At 33.7% G+C, this 25446-nt stretch overlaps 2 protein-coding genes across 2 annotated transcripts in view; one reads left to right on the plus strand and one right to left on the minus strand.

Annotated features, from left to right (window-relative positions):
* The window catches only part of LOC129218333 (uncharacterized), a 243565-nt gene that overhangs the window by 48190 nt on the left and 169929 nt on the right, over positions 1–25446 (plus strand). The window lies entirely within an intron of this gene.
* The window catches only part of LOC129219359 (uncharacterized), a 52415-nt gene that overhangs the window by 2790 nt on the left and 24179 nt on the right, over positions 1–25446 (minus strand). Inside the window, exon 2 of the mRNA XM_054853732.1 lies at positions 21284–21873. Within this exon, the coding sequence (XP_054709707.1) occupies positions 21284–21834 (551 nt within the window). The 5' untranslated portion in view covers positions 21835–21873. The remainder of the gene's footprint in view (positions 1–21283; positions 21874–25446) is intronic.

Consider the following 25446-nt stretch of genomic DNA (forward strand, 5'->3'; position numbering starts at 1 on the left):
AATCGTAAGGATAAAGTTGTTCTCATAAATCCATCTCTTGCGTCGTTTGCCTCTAATAAACGGTTTATTTAAGTATAAAAACTGTGAAGGAATGTAGTTAATCATTAAGATATGTGTAAAGAGTGTTAAAAGGAAGCATTTGAAAGCACCCGAGGGTCCCTTGTTTCTTTCACAATGTGACTTACCATATGGGAGTCACTCGGAAAACAACATTAAAGTCCTGTGCTACATTTGTGACATGTGTTGTGCGAGTCTAGCACTGGCCATTTCGAACAGGACAATGCTCGATCACACACAGCAGGGAACGTTCAATAGCACTACAATAGCACCGTCTCTGTACTACTTTATCACCTGATTTGTCATAGATCGAGCATACCTGGGATCATTTTGGAAACTAAGTTACACAGCCGACGAGTTTGATCGAATTAGTGGCGCATTTACTGTGGAATCAGACGACGCAGCACATCGTACGATACTTTCAGCCTCAATCCTCACCAGTATCACTTCGTACATTCATGCTAGAGGTGGGCCAACAGTGTAATAAAACCTCTATTCTTTTGAGAAAAAGATATCTTTTTGCTTTAATTCTGAGTCGTTTTCTTACAGCAATGTTGTCTTCTCGTATGTAAACTTTCATTTCATTCTGACAACTCCTTAAAGGTGCGTCGACTTTTTTTTGGTTATAGAGAGTATTTTAAAAAATATTTAACACTTAGTGTTTTTTAAGAAAATGTAACTATTAAGAGAGAGAAACAAAACTTTTTATTATAAAAAATCAATTTTTTCATTTTTCCATTTTTTTCAGGAAATCGGAGAAAAGCTTTTTTTTTCTTCCACCGTTTAAAAATTTTCGGAATTTTTAATCTCTTAGCTGCAGCGTATTAAAACTGATGATTGTCTTTATTCCGTAGTTAAATTAAGAATGTATGTGTATTAACGTCCGCCTTTAACTTGAAAAAGCCCGTCGACATGGCCAACAAGAGAGTAAAGTTTTACAAGATACCATTTTGGTTGTGTAGGTTTCAAAAATTAATAAATTGGAGTTTAATAAGCAGAAAGCACTATATTAAACGATTTCTGAGAGCAATGACAGAATTAACATTACATAGTACGTAATATTAAAAGCAATTCTAGTGCATACCATCATTTTGTACATGACTAGGTTTCGTACTTTGATTGAGATTGTATGAATAATGAGCATGTTTCATTGTACTTACTTTTAACATCAATCGAAAAATCAAAATTAAGTTTCATACTGTGATGTTTTCAATATTAAAAGTAGATTTAAAAAAAAAAGAAACTAAAATATCAAAGCACTTCACGTACAAGTATTCACTTGTACATTGCTTATATGTATACCTATAGTTGTAATTAACAAGAACATAGTATTTGGTTTCCGATTGAAATTTATAACATATTTAACCCTTTAATATGCTAATAAAATGTGTTTAGCCTCTTGACATACAAGCCACGTACTGTAAATGACGTCTGGGAGACGTCAATAATAATAGTATATGCATCTTACAGTTACAATAACTTTAACCTTTTGACATACAAGTCACGTATTATGAATGACGTCTGGGAAAAGTCATGGCTAGTATTAAGTAGGATTTTAGTACTAAACTGACCAAGTAACTCCCTCAATCTCAATCGTATCTAGAATTTATGGATACGTCCAAGAAAATAGGTTCATATCAAGGTTTTCACCAACGAAATTGAACTCATTAATTACTGCACTAAAGAGTGCATGAGACAATATCAGAAGCAATGAATGTAAACAGCTGGTGGATTTCATGCCTGATGGGATTAGAACTGAAATGCTAGCAAAAGGTGGTGTAACTAAGTAATGATATATATTTTGTTTTATTTAATGGGGTTGTTTTAAAAAATATTCTAAGTTTTTGACTCAATGTAAACTACCATAAAAACAAACTCTTGGATTAGTCAGTTTAAAATTAATTGGAATTAACTAAATATGAAATGTTACGTAACAGTAAAAGTTTCACGACAAAAATGTTACTTAAATTTTTGAAACAAATTTTTGCTTACAGGTTTCAAGAATAAGACTGCGTTTAAGAAGATATCTTGCTACATCTCCCCACAATGCTAATACTTTTTCTAACTGAAGTATAAAAGCATTAAAATAAGTAACAAACTCTTCTTTTTTCTCATTTTCTATAATCTTTTTTTTTTTATGAAGAGAACTTCAAAATCCACTTTGAGATAATATTTCTTATAAAAGACACAAAACGAAACGGAAAGCTGGTGAACTGCTCAGATAACTGTCATGTTTTCAATCTATTGAACTACACTTTCCGGTAATAATTCAACTCACAAAACATTTTTACCCGCCCAAAACTGTCAGTAATAAAATGATGGAATGTAGCAGAAATAAAAATATTTTTAGCTCTCACCGGAGAAGAACATATTTTCAGCTAAGAACTGGTTGAAAACTGGTTAAAAAAACAAATTTTGGAAGTAGAAAACCCCTAGTTTTGGTTTTCAGAAAATGCAATACTTTTGCGTGAAAAGTTTGTTTATATAAAACTCAAATTGTGTGTGTGTGTGTGTGTGGTATATTAAAAGTCATATTGGTTAACCTAATGAAATCTTACTAAATAAATTTAGATTGCGCTTGTTAATTAACCCCTTCAGACCTAGTGTCCGGTATACCGGACAACCACTTTAAACAGCTACTAATCATTTAATAATTGATTTAATTAGTTAATTTTTTTGTAGTTGACTCTTTACATTCTGCTTATTGTAATCTGCGAAACAATTTTTCGTTTTGGGATTGACAACACTGACATATAAGGATTGAGAGATAGAGAGTGGCTCATTTTTCCAACCATGGATTTTCATCTGAAAAGCGAGGTTTTTTACCTGATTTTTTAAAAAATATATAATCTTTAATTAATCGTTTCAAACGCTTATATTATCTTTTATAATTGTTTGTAGAACATTTTATAATGAAGTTTGTTCGGTATTTTATCGTTTTTGTATATGAAATATTGATTTCAAAAATATAAGTCCGGAATATTGGACGTGCCATAACTCTTATAATTTTTCTCCTACAAACTCAAAATTTTGTCTATAAGATACCCTTTACCATAGTACACTGTGTACAGTCATAGAAAAAAAAAACGAAACACTCGATCGTATTCAAAGACTATTAACACTAGAGACACGTGTAAGGTGTCATTGTTTCAGAAATAAAAAGTTCTACATAATTATTGTAAAAAATTGTTGTTAAGGGGTCGTCTTCATATTAAAACGAGCATCAACTTCAAATTTTTCAATAAGAACCCCCTTTTTTTATCACATATTTGTAATCAGCATCCTTTTTTAACTTTGTATGCAAAGTTTTGTTTGATTCGATCCAGCCGTTACTTCAGAATCAAATTTTGAAAAATTCCTTTCGTAATGTTAAAACGTATTTTGATATTTTTACTCATAACACAAAAACTAGATTAGGCACCGCAAAGATTGTTTTTTTATATCAAAATATGAATCAACCCAATAATAAATATATAATTTACAACACCTAAAATGTAATTTTAGTTTTTTTATGAATTATTTTAATATTTTTTGAAAAAAAATGATCTGAAACTATATTAAATTTTAACAGAGAAACAATCTAGAGGAGCTTTTATGTAGGAATCCAAAATTTGAGCTCGAAATATTCAGTAGTTTTTGCGCTATGCTTAAAAATTCATTTTTTCCTACTTTAGGGGACCGTTTACTTTTTTAAAACAGAAATTATGAAAGTTGGTTTCTTCATGAAAAAAGTAAAAAATTGTTCAACAAAATAAGCAAACCAATTATAACGTGATTTTTCTATATTAGAGGTTGCCGTCTATGAATTTTTTAAATGTATAAATTTTTTCGCTGTCTCTGCAGAAGAACAACACAGTATTGCAACCGTCAGTTTTTTGTGGATATCGTTCAGACGTCAATGTTTAAATAATGCGAAACACTACTTCATTGTCTAATAAAAGAATATTTTATAGAACTTTTTAAATTAAAAGCTACACTTAAAATACTTCTGTTTTTTTTTTTTTTTTTTTTTTTTTGAGCAACCACGATTGCTTTTTGTTCTCATTTGACTGTTTTTGATGTTCCGTGCCTTTTTTAGCTTGCACCAAAAGCCTCTGCAGCACCACCGCACACCGTCCTCTGCAGGCGGCGCGGCGCGGCTGCTCCGGTCTTGAGCTATCCGCTTCTCCTGGTCGGAGGCGTCCATGTCCTACACACACACACACTCACACACGCCTACGTGCAGGTCTACGCACACACACAAGCCTACACTCTTACACACACAACTATGCACACGTAACCGCCCAGGAGGAGAGGCAGGCTTGGGGGGGGGGGGGGGGGGACAGGAGCTGTTTCCAGAAACAATAACTCCAATGAGTAGGGTCCCAGTTCATGATTGCGAAAAACATAATTTGAATTCAAAATTTCAGAATTCAAATGAATTTAAATTTTTTATTTAATCCTGGACGGTTACGTGTGCATAGTTGTGTGTGTAAGTGAAGTAGGCTTGTGTACGTGCATAGACCTGTGTGTATTCACGTAGGCGTGTGTGAGTGTATGAGTGTGAAGTCGTGTGTGTGTATGTGTATGAGCGCGCGTGTGTGTAGGACATGGACGCCATCGACCAAGAGAAACGGATTCCAGGAGGCAGTGCTCGGAACCGCGCCTGCAGAGGCCGGTGGGCGGTGGTGCTGGTCAAGCTGAAAAAGGAACCACAACATCAAGGACGGTGAAATGAAAGCAATAAACAATCGTGATTGATCAAAAAAATTAACATGCACAACTTTTTCACAGAAACATACAACAAAACCTCATTGTCTTGCTAGTCATGTTGCAATAGACAGTGTAGAATTAATGGCTCTTTCCGGTGATAATTTACTAAAAGGAAAAATTATTGCCTTGCCAAAATCGGGAAAAAGCACTCGAAAAATAGCCAACAGTGTGAAGTTTCGACTTTAACAGTATTCAGATGGGTGAAAAATATTTGCTCTTAGATAAATTTACTGGTTTTTAGAAATTATTATTATTATTATTTTTTTTTGTATAGTGTTTGAATAATTTTCAATGTGTTAAGATGTAGGAAGGGAAATGTCAGTCGCATTAGTAGACCGCGTGCTTTCAGCTGTATTCTGCACAAAAGTAGTAGTTGTAGCTAATTGTGAACTTTTTTTTTTTTTTTTTTTTTTTGACTTCATCAAAGATTTAACAAAACATTAATTTGCGTGTTAGATTAAGTTGAGTTTTTGTCTATTCTTAACTGTAATTAAAATACTTATTTTTCTATTTACTTTCTCGGTCATTTTGTCCGTGTATTTCCATTAAAATCATCCTCGCAAGAAAAAGATAAAATTTCAAATTATTTTCATTTTTGAATAACATGGAAAAATATCGACGAAAAAAGAGTTATAATAAATTGTTATCAACTACTATATGCCTATCTTATTAAATGCATGTTTTTCATAATCCAATATCTAAATATTCGGCTCCAACTTTATGACACTGGAATTAATCCTACTTTCTGATCTTAACCTTAAAGCAAACATCGGGCCACACGCACCAACTTCAAAGGCTGAATGTGACCCGCGTCTTCACTGCGATATATTTACCCCATTCGATGGCTGCTGTGAGTCTTAATAATGATCACAACTGCCCTGAACTAGCTATAACCAAACACTGAAGCAGGTGTCATGTCATTGAAGCTGAGAGTGCCTACAAACTGGTGGATGAAGAAAATTTATCTCACCAGTGAGATGCCTTAAACATACAGCAGATAAATTTACTTTGCCTACCAGTTTATTCGCACTCTCAGCTTCAATAAGGTGACTTCTGCCTCTCACGCGATTAGATTCGATTCCAGTCTGAGAAATCTACAGCGAGGACGAAATTGTAGTCTCGGCTGGATAGATCAATTCGCTTGTCGGGTATGCTGCGTATAGTATTGCTATACATGCGCCAGCCTGATTCCTGATATTACAAAAAATGATAGTTCGCAGGTATATAGTGCGCGAAACAAAATCAAATAATACTAAGTTTTGTTTGTAATGTTGCAAAATCGGAGAATTGACAAGAAGTCAGATTTCGGTTCACCTTGGTTTAAGCTAAAATAACTTTTGTCTTTTTAAATTACGGATTGGACCATCTCGAATCTCGTTGCTAGAAACAGCATTGGGAAATTACTTTCCTAAATTGCTTTTAAGAGACATTACATGTTTAACTAAAACCGCCGATTGTGTTATGCTTTTTAAATAATACCACGCATTATGATCTTTATCATCAAATTTGCATTTGAAACAAAGTCTCTTTTTTTTATTACAAAAAAACCGCTAGAACTATTACTGTGTTTGTCCACTGTGTTAATTCAAATAACCAAATTTTTCCCAAATAAAGTTCGAGTATGAACGGTTTGCTTATTAACGGGTAATTATATTCTGTTTCTGTTTTATTTTTTAGATTGATACTTCGTTCATTGTATGTATTTAGAGCAAATTTTCACGGAATAAATTGACCTTGCTTCGCTCGAGTCTCCAATCTATTTAATGCTGCGTCTTACCACGTAGTGCGGTACATTTTTTATATTTTTGTGTTCGATGACCCAAACTTCTGCCGATGTTCTGCGAAATTAAAAACGCGCAATTCCATTTTACATCAAAAGACTTTCTTCATTCCAAAATAAACCTGCAACATAGGTGCAATACATTTTTCAAACATATTCACATCATATTTCTAGTTATAAGGTTGCATATTTACAATTCTATGAGGCTAATTTGCTGAATGATTATATAAGCAATCCAATAGGTTCATATTAAAAAAGGCAAAAAGTTCCGTTACTTTTAATTTGTCATTATTCGATTTACTAAACAACGATCTATACGATGGACCCGCCAAACCCCATCCATCTTTCTTAGATTAATCCAGATGGACAAAAATCAATAAATATTTAAATATTTTAACTTTTTTTTCAAAAAAAAAAGTTTTCGACTGTAAATCGCTTTTTGCCGCTACATAATCGGCTAAAAAGTATCGAATTACGGAAAAAAAAAGAGAACTTCAAAAAATCATGAATTGATCTGTATAATCTCGATTTTTTAAGTGCTTACATTCCGTTTAAGCCGTGACCTTGAAAGAAGCGTTTTCAATGTGGTGACGGTCCCTAAAACGTTTTTCGTTAATAACTCCTGTTCTACTGCACGGAATGCAGTGAAATTTCGTACCCTGGCTGTATTTTGCGGTCTAAACATAATTATGTAGCAAAAATTAGGGGTTCCCATTCGAAAATCAAGAGTTGGTACTCATTTTGCTTTGTATATGGTCCCTTATCAAAATTTTACCTACGTAGTTTTAAAGAAGACTTTAAACCAAGTCGGATGACACCTTTCTTTCCTTCCTAGCATGTATAATGGCTGAATAATTAAAAGTGTTTCGTTTTTTTTTTCTATGACTGTACCAAATATCAACATTTTAAGTCAAATATTTCATAATTCCGACTGAAGGGGTTAAATATAGAATGCACAAACACTAACTAATACACGAGAAAAGCTTTTTAAACCGTTAATGGCTTTGAAATGCGTCTCTCACAAAATGTTAAACATCTTTTGAAATATAAAACTCGAATTTAACCGAAATTATTTTACATAATGTTTGCCATAAACATACTTTTTTTTTTGTTTTGAGAAATTTGCTTTAAATCTTTACATTCATATTAGGATAAATGACTAGTTATGGGCAGGTTTGTTTTGTATTGTTAATATCAAATATATTATTTGTGGATTCTAAAAACAGCATCTTTTCAGAAAACCCACACCAAGTGCTTTTTTTTTTTTTTTTCAAACATACGTTTTATCTACGTTTGCGAAAAATGTTCATAAAACAAAAAATGAAATTTTCTTTGCATTTAATTTTTTGATTGCTGTTTATTATCATATAACAGTTTATTAGTACGTATTCATTCCTTAGCATTTTTTTCTTTCATATAAGAATATTTTTGCCATTAGTAAGAATACAAATACAAATACAAATACAAAAGTGACGACCAGCAACAGGCTCTGGGCCCAGCTAGACTAGTCCTTGTCAATTTACTAACTTAACAATACCTAAGGTCCTTTCAAGCTGATGTGCCCGTAACTAGTTAAATAAAAAAAAATAAGTATATTTCACTTACGGGCTCATCATCTATTTTACTTCATTTATTTATTTAATTTTGTTGTTGTTTAGACGACCCTTTAAAAGCGATTGGTCAGTTATCCATTTTTTGATTTTAATATTGTTCAAATTTCTAAGTTGAAATTTGATTATATTGTAAGAAGATTAACTGTTTTAATAGGGTTGAACTTTTTTTTTGTGTATCTCCTGAAAATAATTGAATCCAGCTAACATGACCGTTACTAGGTTTAAGTATCCCCATGACTAGGCGAGCGTGACCATAACTGGTCAAACCATTGCAGTCTGATTTATGTATAAAAGGTGTATAAATCATAGTTAAAACTGAGATTCATGAATGAATGAATGAAAATTTCAGAGCTATATGAATGATTCAGAGCTAAGTTGTTCTAACACAGTGAGAATTAGTTTTTTACATGATCTAGAACTGTAGCAACACAGTTCAACAACTATCCAAATTAAAAAAAAAAAAAAAACCCTTAACCATGCCCTGTAATATAACTAGTCATTTAGCCTACTGTTTGACCGCGGATTGTATGTAATTTGGCAATCTGCCAAGTAAAGACTATTCCATCTGAATGAATATAGCAGGGGAGAAGGGAAAATAACGATGGGATTTTGAGGCACGCGTTTTATAATGTCACAAGTGCCTCATTCATTTATTGCATTCTCTAAAATAAAATAAGGGAAAACAAAAATTACCATGGAAACAACAAAAAGAAAAGATCCTTATATATTATTTCTGTAGCCTGCTTTTGGTTTCTACGCCAAATTTCCCTCAATTCTTGATCGATTTCTTTGATTTACGGCTAATTTTATAGCTTATGGTGCTGGCTACTGACGAAAAATAGACCCAAGGTCTAAAAATTGTTTCTTTTAGCCGAAAAACCTGTTTTAAAGAACCAGAATAAGGTTTTCGGTCAAACTTATAACTTTAATTTGCGCTATGACCGACAGAGCTGAATAGCTTGATCGGCAGAGCGTTCTCTTCGTAACCAGGAGATTACGTGTTCGGGCCCACGTCCGGACAATCTGCAACAAAAAAATTAGAGAAATATCGCGCATTACATGAACACTGAATTAAATAAATAACAACTATGAGGGAATAGAATAAATGAGCATGAAATGATCCTTGCTGATATGAAAACATTCAGTGATTTTGTGCTAAATTACTTCGAAATTGCACGTGGTTTTTTTTTTTTTTTTTTTTTTTTGAAGCTTTGGCTCTGGAAAGAAAATTAAAGCATAATGTAAGCGAAAATATAAGTAACAGGTTTAAGATTTCAGACTACAATAGAATTGTTTTTTGTTCAGAAAAAAAATAATAAATCGTATATTGAAATATATATTCTTCTAATGAGTTTTTGACTCTTTGTACAAATAAATAAAATACTACCTCAATTTGAAGGGTAAAATATATATTTTTTCTTCTTTTTGCTAAAAAACAAATAGCTTATCACATTTTTACTACATTCGAAAAGCTACGCTTAAAAAAGAGCATAGTTCAATTTATTTTGTATTTTAACCGTGCTGTTAAATGACGAACACGTGCTGCCATCTAAGTTATAACGGTTTAAGCAGCCTGCGATAACAAATTGTAAAAAGTTTCAAAAATAAAAACATTTTTCTTCGATATCTTATCTTATATATTAATCCCATCTCATTTTAAAACTTATCAGGCTGGCCAATGACGAAAAAAAGACTTACGGTCGAAAATTCAAGTTTTCGAAATCGCCTCTTGCTGTTTCAAAACCTTGATGCTGCCTGTAGTTCTTATGCATTTTTTAAAGCAAAGTTCTAATGCAGTTTTCCATTTTTTACGTCGCTTTCGGCAAAAAAAAAAAAAAAAAAAAAAAAAGCCTTTGTGTGTGTTCATATTTTAATAAAGCTTAACAGCACTGGACTTAGTTGTTCGGTTTAATTGATAAGTTTTTTTCGGTAGAGCGTTCGGCTATAAACTATCTGAACTTCGGGCAAGCTTGGGCTGTCCGACATAATATCAAATCTATATTAGTACATGTGCTCATACATACACACCTAATAAAATAAATGCAGTGGGAATGCTACTTGGTGTTTCGACTCCTTTATGCAGGCTACAGTTATCATTCGGATAAGTTGATTGTTAATCGAACTGTGTTCTTTGACTACATCCAGACCACTCAACATAATGTAAGCATAAAAAAGTATTAGATTTACCTAAAGAAATCCTTTTTGTGCAGAAAAACATTTTTATTGTATGCTAAAATGTAGATGTTTCTAATAGCAGTGTTCGACCTTTTGTACAAATGAAAAAATACTACGCCCGATTAAAACTACGAGTTTCACTCAGTAAACCTTTAATTTTTTATTCGCGCGAATACGATATAAAGCATTAAAAGTATTATCAACTTCATTAGCAAGAAATTATTTTCTACTCCTCTGCTTTCTGCTGAAAAAAAAATACATTTTGTCTACGTTCGAAATATTACACTTAAGAACGGACTCAGTTCAACTGGTTTTGGTTTTTGAATTTTAAGTGTTCGATTAAAAGAGAAACATGTGAGGGCATTTAAGCCGTAACGGTTAAAGCAACCTTCTACGTGAAATAGTTCAATATTCAAAGATAAAAACACTTATTTTCAATCAAATTTATTACTTCTCTAGAATGTTTGTTTCAATCGCTACGTGAGATCTTCGTCATTCTTTAGTCAAATTCCATGCTTTGCGAATAATTTTAAATCGTATCATGCTGGTTAATGACAAAACACAGATGCATGATCTTATTATTATTATTATTTTTTTTTTTTTGGCAAAAAGCTTTTTTGCTGTTTTTTACTTCGCATTCCTTCAATGAATAGCTTTCGAAAAGGAAGGCGCAATTGCTAGGTTTGTTGGGGTGTCGGGCTGTTAGTCAGTATGGCGCCAATTCGAATACGTGCCAATAAATATCTCTTTAATGTTTCTTTTTTTCCCGTCAGATGCTGATATGTGCAGGAATGTATTTGCCACAACCTGTTTTTTCACATGCACAATTATTGCTTTTTCACGAGTCACCACTCAGCCACACTTTTAATGACATTTATGTTTGCATTGAAAATATGTACGATTAAAAGGGGAGCTATGATCAAATTATCACAACGTTGTATTTTACGAGGTTTTGTTACTGAGGTCTTTAAATTACATGCCTTCTCTTCTACGCTTACTTTTTTTTCGGTTCTTCTTCATAATGTTCTTCCTTTGAAATTCTTAAAGAGCGAAATGCCTTATGAAACGATTTGAAGCACAGTGCGGAGTTCCGCACGGGTCGACTAGTAATATTTTCATTTCGTTCAGGAACGTAAAAGCAAAATGGTAAGCTCAAAACTTTGTTGTGAATTAATAAATCAATTAATTTTTGCCGTGAGAATATAGATCGAATCTACTTTAGATTAAAAAAATGTTGCTGAGAGAGCAAATTTTCATTTTTACAAAACTAAGGCTAAATAATAGAAAGGCAAAAGTGCACATCTGTAACAAACCAACTAACACCCCTCTAAACTAATAGATACGTCCATTTCCGCCTATAAACCGGATATTAACCTTTCCATGTAATAGATGGCTAGACAGTACAAAGCTTGTTTGATAATATTTCAGTAAAAATTCGCAATACAAGAGTTTGTTCTTTTCAAAGAAAAACAAAACGTGGTAAAGCACAATAATTTTTCCTGACGGGATATCTAAATTTAAAGGGTAAAGTAAGCGACTGTAAATCTCTGCTTTACATGCAATTATGCTACATAATAGTTTTGTTTAATCCGCAGTTTTTGCATATTTTTTGAAATAATTTTTTTCGAATATCCTTACTCTAAAACAAAATCGCTTAAATAACAACATAAATGTATTTAAGATAGTTCTTGAAAAAAAATAGAAGTGCATTTTTCTGCACTAGATAAGTTAGTTTTTTTATGTATCTCGAAAATGATGAAGGTTTTTTCTTGGTGCAAAGCCAGAAATTGATTTTTAGGATTGAGAATAAATTCTTAGTGTTATGACAATTTGGAAGCATTTCAGAGATTTTTGGACTGGTTTCCTCGTGTCCAGCTTTGACATTTTGACATCAATAATATAAATAAATTACTTTTCGCAAGGAAAAAGGTCAAACGTGCATTTAAACATATAACCATAAATGAAATAAATAAATAAACATTTTACAAAAAGCTTTAACTTGAAATATAAATGAAAGTCCTTGGTATATTTCTGGAAAAAAATAATAAAATAAATAAATAAACCGGAAATGTTGGTAGAGTGTCAATGCATTTAGTGATTAAATTCTTTGTGTCAAGCTAGGATATCGAACATTATGTCTCACGCTTTGCAAAATAAAACAATATATTTTTCAATTTCAGATTTAATAGCATTGTTTTTTATTGGTTTGTCCTCCTTGATCATGAGAAGACATGTGATTGGCTTAAAAGACATCTAACGGGGTGTTTCTGACCGATTTCAAAAAGGAGATTCAGAATTCTGTGGAGATTTTTATGTATGTTCTCCGATTATTCCAAGACGCCTAAACCGATTTGAAAAGTTGTTTTCTTTTTTTTTTTTTTTTTGTTTGAAAGGATATTATACTTCTCAGGTGGTCACACGGTTACTTGATCTGGGTGTGATGAGGGGTCCTGAATAAATCCAAGAAACACTTAAACTCCATGCGTTGGGCGTTCAAGGCGCCAGGCAAATAGTATACTCACGTCAGCTGGCAGAGCTTAACGATACGTCACAGTTCACACGGTTTTGCCGTGAACGGTGCACCGTGAACGGTGCACTTCCACAGCGGAGGTTTTGTTTTCATTTTGAACAATATTTAATTCTCACGGCATCGGGATAATTAATTTTCACGGCGCCGTCTGTTAATTGTAATCATAGTATTACAAAGTATAAATGGAAAAGCAGCAAATTTAATTCATTTTGCCACTACAATAGTTGAGTTGATTAATTTAATATTTTTTATCAATTTGTAACTTTATTTAGTCATTATTATTATTATTTTTTTAACATTTAAGTTTTTAACTATACATAGTGTGTTCAACTTAATCGGAACTGAAGACGAAAATCCCCCCCCCCCCCCATCCCTGACCCGAGGATTTAATTAATATTCTTTGACAAATATATTGTAGTTAGGGCTGGGCGATATCAGAATTTTAATACCGCGATATATCGCTCTCAAAATATCGATATTTCCGATGTATCGATATATTTAGGTCGTTAAATTCAACATTTTATGGAGGGGGGGGGGGACTGCAAAGCCCATTACATAAGTATCTGCAAGAGAGAAAAGCCATAGGCCATCTTGGTGAATAAATATTTTAGCAATTTATTCTAATAATATAGCTACAGCAAGGATTCTCATGTGTTTGTGTCAGAGGGGGGGGGGGGATGGATCATGATGCAGATTATACCACAGAAACGTTTGGAGAAATTACTTTAGAAGAATTTAAGTCATTTTATTTGTAGGTCGCAATTCTTGAGGGAAAAGAGGACTTGGTAATATTGAGGGGTGCCATCGCAGTCGGGCGGAATGGGCACCCCTAGTTACATCATCTGCTACAGAGAAACGCCATTGGACATCTTGAAAAGAAAACATTCTATCGGTTTATTCGAATAATAATAACTAAAGGCGTGCCCATTGTAGAGGGGGGGGGGGTCTTGATGCTTAGTATACAATTGAAATTATCAGAGAAGTTACTTAAAAAGGAGTTTAGTCTCTTCAATAAAAGGTCGCGTTTTGGGGGAAGCGTGATAAATTTGAGGCGGGAGAGGGATTTATGCGAATAATAATAGCAATATATAAGAATAATAACAGCCCTTGCAGGGGGGAGGGAAGTCATGACGCAGACAATGCCATTAATTTTTTTACCAAAGGATTTTAATCCATTAAAAAGATGGTGGCGCTTTTCTTTTGTTTGGGGGGGGGGGTGATAAAATTGAGGGGAGCCACTGCAATTGGGGAGGGAAATTGGCACCCCAGCTACATCACACACATTGTAAGATCTGCAATACAGAAAAATCATTGAACATCTTGATAAGCAAATGTTCCAGCAATTTAGACGAATAATAATGCCTAGAGCAGGGTACCCATTCGGTGGGGGGGGGGGGGCTTCAAGTTGACTTTGCCATTGAAATTATCAGGGAACTTATTTTAAAAGTATTTTAGTCTCTTAAGTAGGTACTTTTTTGCGGGGGGAGGGGCTTGGTAAAATTAAAAATGAGGGGGTGGCATCACACTTATTAAGGATTGGCAGCCCTAGCATCATGATCTATATATTAAGATCTGCAATAGAGAAAAACATACGAGAATCTTAAATATAAATATTCCAGCAATTTATTCTAATGATAAAGCTGGGGTGTACATTTGAAGGGGGGGGGGGCATGAGGCTGACAATACCACTGAAACTATCAGAGGAGTTTTTTTTTAAGAATTTTAGACTCTTCACTAGGGGAGCCCATTTTTTTCGGGGGAGGGGGATGACGCTCAGTACAATTGAGGGGTGTCGTCGCAGCTGGGGGGATGTGTTTCCCTAACTATATTATTTGTATATTGAGATCTACAATAGAGGGAAGCCATCGGACATTTTGAAAGTTAAATATTAAAATAGTTTATCCCAATAATAATTGCTAAAGCAGGGATATGCCCATTGGGGGAGGGGGGCATGAGGCAGACTATGCAACTGAAAGAATCAGAGACGCTATTTCAAAAGGATTTAGCCTCTTTTTTTTCGGGGGGGGGGGGGTTGTAAAATTGAGAGGGTGCAACGAATTTGGGGAAAATTGGCACTCCTAGCCACATGATCTGATCTGCAGAAGAGAAAAGTCATCGTAAATCTTGATCCGTAAAAATTTCAGTAATTTATTATAATAATAGCTGATGTAGAAGTGCCCTTCCTTGGGGGGGGGGGGGCATGAGACAACTGAAATAGTTAATGAAGGTTTTTAACCGATTTTACTCTCTTTAATGAGATGTCATGTTTATTTTTTTTTGGGGGGGGGGGGGTCGTTTAAATTGAGGAGGTCAAATTTTGGGGGGGGGGGGGTTGCACTTGGACATATATCTATGCATATCAAGATCCGCAATTGATAAAAGCCCTAAGAAGTATTTCTGTAATTTTTTTCAATAATGTTCGCTTCAACGACCCTCCCTCCGCTCATGTGGTGAGGGGGGTCACAAGCACAGACGAAATTAGTGAAATTTTACAAAGGGTACTTGAAAATTTTCAAGTCTTTGTGAAACAGACCTCATTATTGGGGAATAACATTTTCAGGGGGGGGAGGAAGGTGCCTTGTAAACTTTCGAGGCGGAGGGGGGGGGGGGGTTACATCCATGTTTAAATCATATGCACATTAAAATTTTTTTCCTTTACATAATTTGCAAAAACAATACAAGTTCAGAAATGCAAGTTTATTCTTGGTTTTCTACGACAATCGATGTTTCGCAAAGAACCGGAAATCCGAATATATGCTACCCCAATTCCACAACCTATGTTTGATAAGTCAAAAAAAAAAAAAAAAGCCAAGTACGTTAATGCGTAGAACTTTCACAAAGAAACCGATGTCCCTGTAAGCTAGAATTTGCATTCCGTAATTATGTCCCTTATTTCCGTTTCAAACGATATATTGGACGAATAGAAATCTAAGTATCGTTACCGCAGTGATAGATATATATCGATATATTACGATATATTGCCCAGTCCTAATTGTAGCTGGTGTTGGATTTCGTAAGTTTGACCAGTATTCTAGATTTCAACGAAGTAAGGTGAGTCATACCGTATCTCACGATGAGCAAGGTTCATACATAAAGGGGTAAAATCCTAGCTGGGCTGACGCCCAGCACGGGTACCTTCCCCGGCGCAATAAGTGCCAAAACCGTTCGTGGCAACTAGACGATTATCGGCCGGCGCACCCAGTCGTGCGGGTGCCCCGGACGATGAAAAACAAGGCTGAAAGCTAAGGGGTGGGGACTGTTCGGAGAAAAATATTCTTCACTATTTCATGATGCCGCCAGTTTAATTTAAATTATGGCAATAGTAATTAACAAATTTTTCGGAATTTTTTTATGTACAATGCTCCCCGATTACTCGAAGACGCATAGACCGATTTGCAAAATTATTTTTTGTTTGAGAGCGTATACTTCCCCGGTGTTCTAATGGTGATCGGATCCAGGTCTGATGACGGATTCTGGGGAAATCGAAGGAAGTCAACAAATTTCATACTCACACTTAAAGCGCTTTGTTGTTTGTTAACTTACAAGTTAGCGTCTCACTTAGTGAACCGATTTTTATGATTATTTTTTAATCTATTGGGGGTTGTCTAACTTTGGGCCCATACCTCTGCTTGGTCATCTTTGTTCCTTAAAAAACACTTATGGGCAAAAAACAATAAATTTCATTAATTCTCTTTATTACACTTAAATATATAGCCGTTATTAAAAATAGGGCCATAAACTAAAGGTTTTTTTCTTAACCCAGTGTTAAAGAAAGTACCATAAACCATTAATATTAATAGTCATCATAATGAAAATTTTTAATAAAGACCTCCGTGAAGCAAACAGGAAACTCATTTACTATCTCTCATTGCTCTAGAAGTATTTTTTTCTTCATCTATAAAGGGACAAGTAAAGAGACACGCGACTTTTATCACGAGTCACGTGACACGTATAAAACCATTAACAATTAAATGTTTCTAATTAAATTAGCACAGAAATAAATCCTTGAGATGAACAAAGACTAGTTTTTAGTGCCAATCACATAAAGTTTAAAGCACATTAATATTTTTTTACCGACTTAAAAAATGAGAAGGTTCTCAATGCGTCGGAATCTTTTTATAGTTGTTTCCTGATAGCTCGAAGACGCCTAAACCGATTTGGAAAATTCTTTTTTTGTTTGAAAGGAATTTTTCCCAGGTGGTCTCATGGTCATCAGGTCAGGATTTGATGTTGGGATTTTGGAGAAATAGAGGAAACTCTTCAGATTTTATGGGCTTATTTAAAGCGATTTGGGTTGATTTGTTTAGTGACTCGTGCGTTTACTTTCGGAAAGCATAATTTGATAAAGTAAAACTGATGATGAAGACAACTTTCTTAGTACATTATTACGCATTTGAAAGAAGCTTTTCACAGTCTTCGGAAGACTCAGAGAAGCCGTGCTGTATTTCTTCCTCTATTGCGCTCGTTTTAGCCGTTTTCAGACTCCTGTGCTCTACACTTTCTCATTCGTATGTAAGGAAGGCTTCCTCGTTATGTACTGCATACTCTATCCTACGTATTTAGGTATTTCATATCTACACCACTAAAAAGCAAAAAACACATTTTTAAAATAAAAATAAAAGCCACCTTCAAAAAATACCCAGGAACTAAAAAGCAAAAAATAAATCCATCTATTACTATAAAGAATTGTTGCTAAATACCTGCTACAACTTTTGAATTAGAAAAAAAAGTATTACTCAAATATAACTCTGAATAACAACTGCAAATCGGATGGTGATAGCTCAAATATTTGCATTAGGCTGTGGCATTTAGAAAATTCTGTGCATAGTATACAAAATGATGTGTACTATATCATGGATACAGCATGCCAAAATTGAGGGAGGTTCGAAGAACATTGAGGAAAGCAAAATTAATGTAGCAACTTTCCAGGCTATTATGAAGTTCCCCTGATAATCACACAGGCAAGTATTGTGCAGTAATTTGCTACTTAGAACAACATACTTTAGTCTCAAATCTGCTTATTTGCTTTCCCAATTTTATTTCTGGACATTGTTAAACAAACAATGCATATGCTTCGTGTAGTGCAGCAGATGTCTTGTTTGCATCTTATCTTACGATCGATCATTATCCCTGGAAGTTTTGCCGGAGTGAAAATCGCTTAAACTGTTTTCATAAGCACTTTTAGGTAACAGTAATACATGGAGAACTAGGAGTATCCGTTTAACTAATTACATATTCAAGAAAATTTTTGAAACAACTTTTTTTTGTGAAGATGACAAGGAGCACTTTAAATGAGTACCAGATTTTTCTAAAGTTTTATTATTTTTCGGAAGGGTAATGCCGCTGCTATTTGAAACCAGGCACTTCTATAGTCTAATTTTTTTCTACTTTTATTCTACTTCTTCGTCTGATTTCTCATTTTAACTTCATTCTGAACTAACTTGGTAATTTAGCTAGTTCTTTTTTTTTTTCTTTTTTAATCATCTGCTCTTTATTTCTTCTACTTTGTTTTCTTTTTGCAGTCTTCATATTTTCCTTCACTTTTCAATTTATCTCACCTCCTTATTGCATTTTTAGAGCAGTCAATGCCATTTGTGTAATTTGTTTAAGTTATTTCAACGAAAAGTAAAGAGAAATGTGACTGATGTTACATATTTCAGAAAAGTTTTAAATACATAAATTCAACTGTTTCTAAATATTTAAGGGATGGATATTAAAGATATCATTATAAATGAAGAGACTATGATTTTTTATAAGCTTGCGTTTGATTTTGATGAAGCAAAAAAGTTTTACGTAATTTCGTGACTGCTGTTACATTAATTTGATGCCTAAATTATAAATAAATGTTTGCAAGACAACTATAACAGTTTAAAGTTGGTTTAATCTTATCTTATATAAACTAAATTTTAGTAAAAAATAAGATTGTAGACGTACCAACAAATTCACTAAATAACGACACATGCACACAAAGTAGTCAAAATTTGTCAAAATTTGCCTATAAAACTTATTAAAAATGTATTTCTAAATATTTTCGCATAATTTTGTAAAAAATCAGTCTTTTTTACCTCATATGAAAGAAAAAAATACTGATACAATGATATTTTTTTTTACTGTGGTGTCCCTAGTTTCATGGACTCGTCCTTATCGTATAGTAATTAAAATCAGTGTTTATTTTTTAATTGGGTGTTTAGTTGATTATAGTACTGGAATTGAAAAATAATTTGATTTATAAGTTTAGGTTGGAAATCGCATGTTAGTGTAACAAATTACTTTTTGCTTTTTAGTTCCTGGGTGTTTTATGAAGGCTGTTTTCTTATTCAAAAATAATTTTCATTTTTTTATTTTTTTAATTGTAGATGCAAACTTTAAGCAGTACTAGAAAAAACAAATGAAAAATAAGAAACAGCAAAAACAAAACTTTTTCTTTTTACCAAACTATCCAAATTGTAGAGAAATATGCGAGGGACGTTTTTAAAGTAAGGTCCGTTTTGAAATAAAAAAAGGAGTACATATAGAGCAAAGAAATTTATTGCACAAAAATCTACCACCCTTACGCGATATTTCGACATTACTCCCGTGATTTTCCAAGCATTTGTCATAACGTGGTACAGGTTTTTGTATACCTACTCCTAGAAAATTGCCGCTTGTGTAGACAACCATAGGGTAACATATTCTCTGAGCTCATTATTGCTGTTGTGCCACAGACCACCTAGGAAAGACCAGATGCCGAAACCAAAAAAAAAAAAAATTCTGTAAGCGAGGTGGGGCCAGAAAAGAGGATGTTCAAAAAAATCTCAGCCAAAGCCCTGCAAGAGTCCTCATGATTGACTACACAGGCGGCAACTTTGTACGAATAGGTATACAAAAAAACCTGTACCGCACGCTATGACAAAATCCTTGGAAAATCAAGGGAGTAATGTCGAAAAATAGCATAAGGGTGGTAGATTGTTGTGCAATAAATTTATTTACTCTATCTGTACTCGTTCTTTTTTTAATTTCAAAACGGACCTTACTTTAATTACATAAAAACAAAAAACCCGACTGCGTAAAAACCAAAAAAACTAAACAGAAAAATGTATAAGCCCAGCAGTTTAGAATGTTATTAAGTACTTCTGAATAACTACACCATTGAAATAGTTTTATAATCGTACACACGTAAGACAAATCATAAATTAAAAAGCAGAATAGAAGGATCAACACTCAGGGCCCACTCCTTTCTGAATCAAAAAAACCCCGTAAACTTTGAATGGGCTCCGACTGTTGAGCCTTCTATTCTGTTTTTGAATTTATGATTTGTCTCATCTGTGTACGATTATAAAACTATTTCAATGGTGTAGTTATTCAGTAGTACTGAATAACATTCTAAACTACTGGGCTTATACATTTTTCTTTTTAGTTTTTTTGGTTTTTTACGCAGTCAGGTTTTTTTGCTTTTATTTAATAATTTTTTATTTTACACTTTTTGGTTAATTTTCATTGACTTAGTTATTATGATTATAAGACGGCACATTTCGCAATCTTCATGTGCTTGACCTTCAGCAAAAATGCGCGAACTTATGTCAACCACAGCACAGCTATATAAAGAGCCTGTATAACTCACGATGACGCGAGCTAGGAAACGTCGTCAAGCAAATCTTTCTCGCAAAACTAAAAAAGCCTGTCAAGAAAGTACACGTCGCGAAACTCAGTCAACTGAATCACGACAAAAACAAATGCAACATAAAGTAAGATAAGAAATAACGTCAAAAAGCACAAATTACATGTTCGAGATGAAAATCGAATTAGCAGACTTTCTTTCTTTTGGTGCTTATTGCACGGGTTTAATTTGAAGAGGACTACAATCTGAGTGTCTTGCCTCCCTTACGCATGATATATTTTTTATTACAGTACGGAATACATATAAACAACACATGAAAGAATTACATCGGAAAGAGGGGAAAGTGCATGCGGAGCGAGGGTGTCTTGACCCACCGCCTCAAGTGGGAGAAGCAATCGCTTAGACCACTCGGCCACTAAGGCCCCAATTAGTATAGGCATAGTAAACAAAAATTCAGGCAGTGAAAGCAACCTGCATTTGTCGCACGCTGTGTTTCACGCAAGTAGCGTGCGACACGATCCAGAACTGGCAAAATGGCTACTGGTTGTTGATATGGTGAATTTTGATTACTGTCATGTGTTTAGTGACACTCCCAAGGTTAAGACAAATTGATTGACGTAAGAATTACCAAAATTGGTCAAGGCGTTTAGCCTCTACTACGCCACATAGAAACAAACATACATACATAGACTTATAAACACATTACTCTCCCCACTGTTTTTACTCCACTTTGCACACGCGCAGGTGGGTAGAAACACGTCTCGTATTTTCATACTTACCCATTCGGAAGTTCAGAGGTAGATACTGTTTGACTTTGATTCTTTTGATTTCCGTTCCCTTTAAACCCACTTGACACCACAACTCTTCGACCACTAATTGAAAATACCGCAGAATCGTTGGGTGTTTCTGGTTTTTGGATTGATGCATTGTTATCAACTTTGGTTGGATTGAGTGATCCATAGTTATTAGGACATAAACTTGGAACATTTTGATTCGACTGCCTTACATCTGGCTCGCTACTTGAGTGCGTCAAAGACAAAACTGGATTTCGGAGCAGAACTGCATTGTGCAGCAGAATTTTATTTGACACAGCTTTCGACTTGTCTTTTTTAGTCACAGTTTTCGACTTAGATTCTAGATGCAGGGGTAATATTCCATTAACAGGTCCGTTCTGAGACACTTGAGCGTAAATATGTTCCTGACCAAGTTTCTGAAAATTTTGGTTACGATCAACTGGGCCGTAGTCAACTCCTTGTACTGTATCTTTGGGCGAAGATATGGTTAGCAAAGACGCATAATCTGCGGATGGTGCAGCATCGAGGGATTCCATTTCGTCCACTGGAATTCTGTACTGCACGGGGCTAACTACCTGTAATGTAAAAGAAAATAAGTTTCAGGCTTCATTTTGTAGTAAAAGCAACCAGAGTTCGTCGATGTAATTAAAATCATGTTGAAAGAATAAAAATATTTCTCAATGGCAAGGACACAACTTTAAGAAGTTTTGTGAAATACTTTCATTTCCAACAAATTATTTCTTGCTGTTTTTAAAGGCATTTAGTATGAAGTTTTGAAGCAAAGCAGAGTAGATAAGCAACCTACATTCGCAAAAAGAATATCATGAATCTCATATTTTTTCAATATTCACACTTGGACTGCTCAGTAATTAATATGTTGTTGACAACTTTTACTGCATGATCCGTACCGAAAATGAACAGGGAAAGTATTTATCAATCATTTGCCGGAACAACCAGAAATATTAGGTAATATTAAATTAGAATCATAGGAAAATAAAAGCGTTTCATAAACGTTTAAAATTTTAATCGAGCGTAACATATCAATACTTATTATAAGATTCTATATTTGAGTATCCTTATGCGTAAAAGATAAATACTAATTTAAAAGCCCTTCCTTCCAATGTCAAGTTTTCCGTCAGATTAAAAATAAAAACTAGTAGATAACTACATTCGCTTCATGCAATAACGCCTAAGAAAGATACGTTAATCAAAACACGATGTGAAACTCATGAGTCAAACATTGAGTGAGAGAGATTTCTTTTCACGCATTGTTTTTTTTTTTCCACCTTTGCTGCTCTATTCGTTTCCACTACGTAGTTATTTCATTGAGAAGAAATAGACATTGGTATATAGGCTGCTCACGTCGATGCAGTTTTATTCCCGAATTAGCTATTCAATTATCAGCTGATTTAAACGTTTTTATTTTTAATGTTGTTGTTGTTCAAGATAGTACTGATAGATAGTTTTAGGTAACAGTTTTGCAGGATATAACTAGCAAGATATTAAATGTTTAATAAGGTAAACGGCAGGTATAAGCAGTTGTCAACATACTTTAATCACTTTAAATATGATAAATAAATACCTTTGTGCTGAACAGTAAAATAAGACAAACAACGTTAGAAAATGTCTTTTCATCCATAAGCTCATTATTTTTTGCATTGAAAAAGGCGTTCCCTGTAACGCCGAAAGACGTGTCTGCTGTAATTGGCAAATTTGTGCTCTTTTTAACGTTGTTTGTCTTATTTTACTTTAAATATGTTCGAAAGCTCTAAGAGCTACAATATGATCAAATGCATTTACTTACGCGAGATTTCGAAGATTAATCCACGAAATTTTCAGTTTTTTACTTCATTCAATGTGAACGTAAATTTCGTTGCAACTTCCTTCGTTCGCCATTCAAACTGAAGTTGTCGTTGGACGATAAGTCAGAGTGCATGCGCAAGGAGTCGCTCTCCTATTGAATGGTCTTTTAGCACTTTTGTTAACGTCGTTCACCCACTGAGGAACCAAAAGCACCTTAACGACACTTCCTAGTCTATGTTGCACCCTGAGGCTCCGTTTTTTTTCACTCTAGGGTGAAATTCTTTACCCCTGTGGCACTCCTGGTTTTAACAGTGAATGACAGAATGTAAAAGACTTACTATATGCCTGTTTGTAAATCCCTTACGGTCGTGAAGGCTCCTTGCATTTGCGACGCATTGCATCTATTGGTTCTCCAGAAATTGCATATTGTGACGAAGTCACAGAAGTTTAAAGTATATAGTTCTTTTTTTTTCCTTTCTTCTTTTGAAAATCCGGAATGAAACAAACTGTTTTATGTATCTCTTTTTTATTTATAAGTTCTATCTGTTGATTATAAAGCTCTAAAATCTCATCTTCCTCGATTCAACATTGACGAAATATCTGATTCTTTTATTCCAATTTTTCACAGAGAGAACATATCAAACGATGTAGTTTAACTTAGTCATATAACCCTTTTATTTATATCTAGGTAAACATTTATTGTGCCTGAAAATCAAATCTAAATCCGTGCTTATAGTTTTTGAAAATTATTATTATTATTATTATTATTATTATTATTTGAAATCAACAACAGCAAGCAGTATTGTAAGAAGAATAAAAAAAAATCAACATCTAACTTTTTGATTAAGTCTTTCTGTTGAAGTTTTTCTATTACAGATTTCTGATAAAAATAGAAAATCGACCACAGTTAATTTCAATGATTTACATATGACTTTCTTTGAAGCAAAAACGGTTAAGTCCATTTTTTAGCAATTTCTGATTTTATAAGCTTTAATGGAGTGGATAACAGTTATTAAATCATCACAGAATAGTATGAAGCATAGCAGTTATACATTTTTCTGATCAAGGTATGAAACCTAAAGTTTCAAAACTGAATGCTCAAAAACATTAATTTTATCTCTCTCTTTTTCTAATACTAAACGGTACTGGCTCCTCTGAGGGAATCGTTAGAATTTTACTGAGAAAAAAAATTGTTTGTATTAATTAGGTATGAATGTGATTAAATAGTTTTAGTATGCATTAATTTCATTTATAATTAATCTAACCATTGAAATTTTTATTACTATTTTTCTTTCACAAAATAAGGGTCCTACAAAAAAAAAAAAAAAAAAAAACAGGGCCGCGAAAGAGCAAGGGCTGCTTATTGGTTTAGTGCTTAGACTGAAAGTTGTCGAATTGAAGGGTTTTGGGACATTTTTACACGGAAAAACGTGTGATGAATTTAATACTTCGTAAAGTTGAGTCGTATAAGATGTGCAATATGTTTGACATTTTTAAATTGGTTTACTTTAAAATCTTTGTGTGCTTTGTGTCTAATGCAGCTAAAATTTTTTCACTGTTGCATTTGAATTACTTATTAAGAAAAAAATATTTCCAAGTCATGTTTACGCATAAAATTTACGCAATAAAATTAATAAAGAGACAAACTTTCCTCTGACTTTTTTTGGATGCAAACAATCGTATGTAATTCCTCAAATGCAATTTTTTTTTGCTTGAGTCGTATTTTAAGCCTGCGAAGTTGACGATGACAAACATACAAAATTATGAAAGAAGACAAAGTTTAACTTAAAACTATGATAAAAAACAAAACGAGTAAACTTGAGTAGAGTTTCAGTAAATATTTCAGGTAAATTCAAGTAAATATTTCAGGGTTGGCTTTTGAGGATGGGAAAACGTATCAATGCCTCTGCTTTTCTGTACTTCCCTAATAATCTGACTTAAACTTGCTTGTTCGAAATTTTTTCTTTATGTCTACAACCCACTCGTACATTTCCTTTTCTCAATTGAAGGTTTTTTGCTCAGTTTCGAAACGCTCAAGTAAATCTGACATTGGGTGCTGCTCCTTTAGAACATCGGATAAAACTGACATTGGTTATCATTTGAACGTAAAACATATAGAAAAGGTTAGCATTAGATAATACTACGATAATTTTGAACAATTCAAAAATGTGTAACGCTACACTGTTAAAAAAAACCTGAAAGTTCAGGTAGTTTTCTGACTGATTTTAACAGAATATTTCCGTAATGCTTCAAAACGTATTTTTTCCTTCCAAAAACAGAAATATCACGAAAGGAAGTAACGAAAACAGAATTTTTCCATTTCTAGGGTTGCCGCTGTGCTGTAC

The sequence above is a fragment of the Uloborus diversus genome, chromosome 3 (genome assembly GCF_026930045.1).
Source record: "Uloborus diversus isolate 005 chromosome 3, Udiv.v.3.1, whole genome shotgun sequence".
Taxonomy (NCBI): domain Eukaryota; kingdom Metazoa; phylum Arthropoda; class Arachnida; order Araneae; family Uloboridae; genus Uloborus; species Uloborus diversus.